Source organism: Chenopodium album, chromosome 4 (genome assembly GCF_948465745.1).
Source record: "Chenopodium album chromosome 4, dcCheAlbu1.1, whole genome shotgun sequence".
Classification (NCBI taxonomy): domain Eukaryota; kingdom Viridiplantae; phylum Streptophyta; class Magnoliopsida; order Caryophyllales; family Amaranthaceae; genus Chenopodium; species Chenopodium album.
This window is the reverse complement of record NC_137837.1, coordinates 62,418,161-62,425,708: the sequence shown is the minus strand read 5'-3', so window position 1 is coordinate 62,425,708 and position 7,548 is coordinate 62,418,161. Positions and strand designations below refer to the sequence as shown.

The following is a 7,548-nucleotide window of genomic DNA, read 5'->3' as shown; positions in this document are numbered from 1 at the left end:
AAAGTATATGAAATCAGTCATAAAGTAAATAAAATTGCCTTAAAAGTTAAAAAACTAGAAAAAAAAGTTTAAAAATTCGAGAATTTACGAAAATGTCATTTAACACGCCGCGTAAGGTTATTAATATTAGTTATTGCCAATTATATATACTCTCTCTGTCCCATAATATAGTTCCTGTTTTTCTATTTTGGAGATCCATATTAAATTGTTGAACCTGTTTTTATTTTTTGATAGTATGTAAAGACCATTATACCCTCACTTTTAAAACTTTATTCATTATACTTCCTAAATTACCTTTGAATCTTTCACATGCCTTGTATTTTTTTCTTTCTCTCTTTAACTTTTGTCTATAATTGTACTTTTGTCTACATCAATTAGTTGTTGGTGTAGTGGTGATTGAGACCGCACTTGGTAGGGAAGACCCGTGTTCGATCTCTTGCAACAACAATTGGGAGAGGACTGAAACCTAACCACTCAGAACTGATCCCTAAATCCGGATAAGCCTTAAGGGTGAACCGAGTGGAACAAAAAAAAAAAAAAAAAGAATAAAAACTGTACTTCCTCCGCTTTTTCCTCCTATTTCATAAATACCGTGAAGAAACACATATAAGAACTATATTATGGGACGGAGGGGAGTAGTAGATTTGTGAATATATTTTTTTAGAATTAGATAATTAATTTAAGTGCAAGACCATACTTGTAGGATCTGTTTTATAGGTCCTACCTCTGTATCCGTACCCACTAAGGAGACACAGAAAAAAATAAAATAAAAAAAATAAAATTAAGTGTTGCATAGGAAAAATTGTTAAATGAGATTTCAGAGATTTAATTAATTAAATATACTAAAATAATATCTTTTAATATTATGATTTAATATAACTAAATAACGAATTAGAGAAATTCATAATTTATTATAAAATAAAAATAATAATGAATGTTTTTTACGGGCAAAATAATAAATAATATTATGTACAACGAATACTATGATATATTTTATCACATAAATACATAAATATTTATTTTAATCAAACAAATTAATGTGCATCGCACGAGATTCGTCTAGTGTTAAATAATTTCAAATTAGCGGCTTATTGCAGCAATATAATCTGCTACTTGAAATTAATAAGTTATTAGCTCATCACCTTCAATAGAACAATTAATGTATATTATGTTCAATTACTAACAAAAGATTGTTATGGATAGTCGTAACTTCTACAAATAATAGGAGTTGAGATACCAAGATTATAAGCACGACTAACAACACTATTGCCTATATTATTCATCGTGATGAACTTTGACTATCCGTAGTTATTACAAAGACATTAATGTTAATTTTGAAAAAAAATTAAATAAACAATAGGTTCTATGATATGGGAGAGAATAGTTCGTAGGAACAATGACATCAAACTTCAAAAAGAATCAAGATGATATGATTATTTCATGGGAAATGATTTGGCATATCAAAATTATTGATGTTGGCACACCTCTATATGAAAACACAACTTTTTATGCTCTTTTCACACATGGGTGTGCCAAAATCAATTTCCCTAATTTATATTATCCAAATTGTGAGAGTTCTATTAGAGGTACTCTATTTGTTCATGAAAGTTCGATTCACTTTCCATTTGTGTGGTCTCCAATAATCATCTTTGACCATAAATATATTCGCCTATGTATAAGTGAAAATTATGCAAAATTGATAGTTGAAAACTTTATAATAAGGGAAATCTAATAAGATCCCACATGCTAATTTCTTTATATTGCATAAATCATAGATTGCGGTCAAAGTTATTTTATTTCGACTACATGAATAGTAAGTGGATCGAACTTTCAGAAACGGAGTTAGTACTTATGATTCCAAAAACACAATGTTAGATGAAAAATATAATTATTCTAAATAATACTCAAACAAATTACCTCAATACTTAGGGGTGAGCAAAAAATTAAAATACTCATAATGGAAACCGAATTATACATGAGGTTTCGGTTCCATGTAGTAAATTAGAGAATTTATTGTAACAAGTTTTAATATACCCTTTAACTTAAAATGATAAAAGTATCGATTAAGTCTAAATTATACATCAATTCAAGCCCAAATTTTAATAAATTTTCCTTGATAGTTTAGCGCAAATTTTTGGATGAGGTCGCGCTCAACCAAAGTGGCTGAGGTCGCGCCCAACAAATAAACATCTACTAGAAAAAAAATGAACATTTACTAGAAAAAAAATGAACATTTATTTCTGAACATTGCATTATATAAAATGAACATTTATTTTTAAAAGAATGAACACCATTTTTTGGGAGGAGAGAGAAAGTAAAGTATTAATGAAGATTTTACCCATGTCATTATAATCACTTTTTTTTTAGGGCAAATGAGAGATTATTGTGGAGGAAAAAAAATAAAAGACTCATATTCCTTAAATAAATCAACAATATGTTTTCCTTTCAAAAAAAAAAAAAAAATCAACGATATGTTTTTTAAATAAAGAACAAAATGCATATGTTAATTGAACATCCTTTACTATATAAACAAGCATTTTATACAACTGAATAAACACAAAAATTTGTATTAATTTAAAAATAAAATGGACATTTATTTTTAAAAGAATGAACACCATACAACATGAAAATGAACGTTTATTTTAAAATTGAACATCATACTGCATGAAATTGAACATGTGATTAGTGAGGAATACAAAATTATTGTGAAATATATTCAGTTAGAAAATGTTCATTTTTACTATAATAAATGTTCAATTTGGCAGCAACCTCAGCCAGCACTAGCTGAGGTTGACCTTAGCCATTAACAACTGATACATATATTTTTTTTATTCCAAAGAGGCAAAGCCAAAGTTAAAAAAACAAGCAAACCAAGAAAGCAAAAGAACAGAAAACAAAAAACTAAGGGATGAGACATGGGAAAGCCACTCCTCTCATGTCCTCCTCTAAAATACTACTAAGAGTTGACCAGTATATATTAATGTATCATATTGATATATTAATGCATTGTTTTTTATAAATTTATCAATGCAATATAATTTCTCACTTTAAAAAGTTTTATTTAAATATCAACTCATAAAACAACTTTTATTTTGCTAGCATAACCTTAATACACATAGGGAAATGGAGGGGTAGGAATGGAACTACAAAGTGACTTGTGAACAATTAAATCAATTCTGTAATAGTTGAACTTGACAACGCCTCCTACATGACTACATCACACTAAAGCGAAATAAATCTTCACGAGAAATGTTGGGTGAGTAGAGTGGAGCACAATAAGAGCAACATTTCCGAGCACAACCCAAATATGTTTTGATACCAACTGCCTTTTGACAAACCTCATCCTCATCCCATGCAATCACCTTCCCTTTTATGGGACCATGAAGAAATCCCTCAATACAGAAAGCATGTCGAGTATCAAGATAAGTGAGATCCGGCCGGCCTTGCAAAATTATAGATAAAGCATTTGGTGATAGAATGCACGACTGGATACTCAGGTGCATAAGTTGAGGGAAGTGAGAAGCAAGCATATATGCTCTGTCATCTCCAATGCGTCCAGAGAGGTCCAGCCTTTTTATATTCTTACAATGCTTACAAATCAAAGGAATTAACGCAGCATGACAATGAGCTTCGTTCAACTCCGGCCAATAAGGAATCAATCTTCTAAGACCACAAGGGAGAAGGCAAGTTGGTTGTACTATACACTTCAACTTAGGCAACCTGTAATGTCAGAGAAAAATTAGCTTGCAGAGAATTGGAAATATTTTCACTCACAGCATAATCAACTTTACAAAATCATGTACAAGCATGATAAAGACAAGTATACTTAGAAAGAATAAGAATAAGAATTAAGAGCAAATAAACATGAGCCGTATCTTGCTAAATTTAGAGGTCAGTTTGCCTAGGAGTACTTCAGTAGTTCAGTGCATGCAGCACACTAGTGAGACTTACTACAATTGACCATGAGGCGTCCATTTGCAGTATTCTACACAGTTTCGTGGTAAAAAATTAAAACTGTCACTATATATATATATATATATATATATATATATATATATATATATATATATATATATATATATATATATATATATATATATATATATATATATATATATATGTGTGTGTGTAAAAAAAAAAAAAAAAAAGAGAGAGTATCACAATACGACAACCATCATGAGTGAAACTTGCCATGATTTTAAAAATTGACATTAGGTTCTAATAGACAAAAATGGAGAATAAAGCAAATAATGGGCAGCAAATGAGCAAAATTGAAGGTAAGTTCTAGATCAAGCAGACAACATTTCTCATATGGGACTCAACTGAAGCTTCTCAATAAAAAATAAAAAGTGAAAAATAAATTAGTAAAAAATCAACCCATTGAAACTTTAACTCCAAACCACTGAACTGATTATGTGGCATAATTAGTTTAAGACAATCATGCTCAATTGTGATGCCACATTAGCACATAATTGACACACCTTCAACTCAAGGATTGATTAAAATCAATCACTCCATTAAGAGCAAGACAACGTACACACAACCCTCCCTTAATCCTGCCTTAGCAGGGGCCTCTGTTGAGCCATTGGGTTATGTTATTGTTTATTAACTGAGAGTCCCAGATAGGGGTAGGAATATCACAACGGTCACTTAATTTTGCTGCTATCTACATATGATTTACACATCCAAATGAATTCACAACCAAACCAAAACAAGTTCATTCAAAAAGTAGAAGATATTTCCAGGGGTTGAAGAAATAAAGTGAAGCCAAAAGTTGGATCGCCAACCTGCCTGTTGTTGTAGATTACTAAACAGCAAAATGATTGGTAAGGCTATTACAAACTTTATTTGGCAACAAAAAGAAGTATAAGCATGAAATAGAAGACATGCTGCGATAGATTATATTTTCCATTAGTAGGCAAGGATATCAAAGTCAAGAAGTCAACTTCAACTTCATTGTAATGTTTTCTTTACTGTGTTGTTTAATATTTATTCACTAAATTGACATAATCCCATTCCCATGCAACAAAGCTTCAAGGAAGACAATCGCTGGCTATTCCATGGCCTTCTATGATGAAATGGTGACTTAATTGGAACTATATTAAAGAGTAAGCACAACTGGAACTTCTGCTAATGCTCCAGAATATAAGATAAACAGCAAGCAATCATTCAAGATTATCATACATTTCAAGTATGTATATTCAGCAAACGCTTCACATGAGCATGTGGGAGGACAGCAATATAGATACTGAGGGACTTGCTGAGAATAGCGTACTCATGAATTGCTACATAAATCATAATACAAATATCTGGAAAAAAGTGGGTTTCCATAAGTAATCATCAAACAATATGATCCTACACACACGGGCACACATACACACATAGAAGGTGAAACAATGGAATGTCAGAATGATATATTCGCCAAAAGTTAAATCATTGAATAATCAAAGATATCGCACTTTGATGCTTTAGAGTTGTAGGGGTGTTACCTTTGCGCAATGTACATATCTGCTTCACCCCTAAAATTAATGCTGGGAATAATTAGTTTGGTGTACTGGTGAGGGCGGCGGAGCAAAAATTTCAAGTAAAATAGATAATACTGCTTTTCCTCCGCTGGGGCGCCTTTCAAAAAGCAAAGATCCAGCACATTGCCAGGCGGGAAGAGTGAATCCAACACAGCTGACCTCCATGACTTGCACACTATGAAGGACTTGTAAAGATTAAACCCCCGTACCAAATACGACCCCTGCACCATGTACTTCATGATGGTGACCAATATGTCATGGTCCATCTCATCCCATTTCCTCACCATCCGGGCCTCCACTACGGCCATTGGCATCCTTGGCCTTTTCATTTGAAGTCTATTAGTAGATGAGCGAACATGTTGCTCTAGTGGTCGCTTCTTGGATCTCCCATGCAATGCCATACTTTGATCTACATCATATACAAAAAGAAACTCATCAATTTCTCTACTAAAGAATACATCTTTCAAATAGTATGTTGACATTAAAAATTAACTTATCACTCCATTCTACACGGCCATACTGTCATTTTACAAACTTTTAGAAAGCTTATCTGACTTTTTTCTACTTTTTGGCTCTTGTCATACTCTGAAATTCAGATTACATATATAATTATACCCCATGAGTAAGATGATTAAAATTTAGGGTTAACAGCACGTAAACTACCTTTAAGTGGGGCTTTTATACAGTTGATAAAAATAAAAATAAAAAATAAAAAATAAAATAAAAAAATAAAAATAAAAATAAAAAGAACTTAACTTCAAAATTGCAGGAAATTATTTTCAACGAGAACTTTCAAAAAAATCCTTTAAAGAAAAGAGTGCAATGAGAAATAGCCTAGTATATTTAAAAAGTAGAAGCACATTACTCCATATTATACAACAAGAAGTCATAGTCTAATATTCCCAAAGAGATGGGGTTGGCTACATAAACCGAGAACCTATATCACATGATCATCCACATTTCTAAAGGCATATCACCTTGTAAGCCCATTTTCTCCATCTCCAATTTCACCATTACTTTGCTTAATAACAACCAAATATGGTATGGTGGTCATGAACTATCCTCTCTGTAAAGAGGGTACTATCATAATCATCTAAGGCTTTGATATGGTCCATTTAATCTCATGAAGAGTTAATTTCATTACCACCATCAATCCATTATTATGATTCATAATAATCACATTTCATGAAGGAAAGCAAATCACATTTCATGATCATCACCAATTGGTGAGCACTGATTCTGAATAATAATCTTAATTATAATTCTATATATCAAACAGGCAGTAAATGGTACAATTACCTTGATGAAAAGGCCATTTTGTAGAGCACGGATTCGGAGCCAAACTCATTTTGCCTTGATTGCATATAATGGAACCAGAAAATGGACTGGAGGTTTTGAGGTGCAATGAAGAAGACAAAGCGGTTGAAGAAGCAGCCGCTGCTTCAAATGCCGCATCAATGGCTACCAATTCTTCATCTGTAAAGGGTTTGTTCCAATCTTCCATAACTGTCCAAAATCATGATTTCTAACTTAAATCCAAGTGAACAAAACCTAACTTATCTAAGTAGCCACTTTTATCCAATTACCCAACAACAATTGAACAAAAAGCTATGAAATTTAGAAGTAATAGATCCGCTTTTCGAACACTACAATTACTGAACTGACAATCAAATTAAATTAGATGAAAAATGAACCCTGGAATGTGAAATTGATATGATGATTACTAAAAGAAATAACTTACTCAGGCCCGTTCTTTAGAGCTGCTTTGCTCTGATCTGCTGAAATCTGCTTTGCTCTGATCTGCTGAAATCTGCTTTGCAAAAATCTGCTCTGCTCTGCTTCAATCTGCTATGCTCTGCTCTGCTCTGCCCCTCTACTTAAAATTAATACTTAATATTAAATTATTATAATAATAATTAATATTTAATAATAATAATAAATAATTAATATTTAATATTTAATAATAATAATTAATATTTTATAATAATAATAATAATAAATAACTAATATTTAATAATAATAA

At 31.6% G+C, this 7,548-nt stretch overlaps 1 protein-coding gene across 1 annotated transcript; it reads right to left on the bottom strand.

Moving 5' to 3' along the window:
- Positions 1 to 3,183: 3,183 nt before the first annotated feature.
- Positions 3,184 to 7,029, bottom strand: LOC145627995 (F-box/LRR-repeat protein At3g48880-like). Its single transcript, XM_081680331.1, has 3 exons — positions 6,825 to 7,029; positions 5,490 to 5,934; positions 3,184 to 3,720 (listed from the first exon to the last, which is right to left on the bottom strand). Exons 1-3 carry the CDS (start codon positions 7,027 to 7,029, stop codon positions 3,213 to 3,215), a joined length of 1,158 nt encoding a protein of 385 aa, XP_081536457.1. The 3' UTR covers positions 3,184 to 3,212.
- Positions 7,030 to 7,548: the final 519 nt, after the last annotated feature.

What these genes read in the sequence shown, in the direction of transcription:
- LOC145627995 (XM_081680331.1), bottom strand. Translation starts at nt 7,029, where the DNA reads ATGGAAGATTGGAACAAACCCTTTACAGATGAAGAATTGGTAGCCATT. An exon ending in AAAATGGCCTTTTCATCAAG is followed by an intron (nt 5,935 to 6,824) that starts GTAATTGTACCA and finishes TATATGATGTAG; the next exon opens with ATCAAAGTATGGCATTGCAT. An exon ending in GATATGTACATTGCGCAAAG is followed by an intron (nt 3,721 to 5,489) that starts GTAACACCCCTA and finishes CTGACATTACAG; the next exon opens with GTTGCCTAAGTTGAAGTGTA.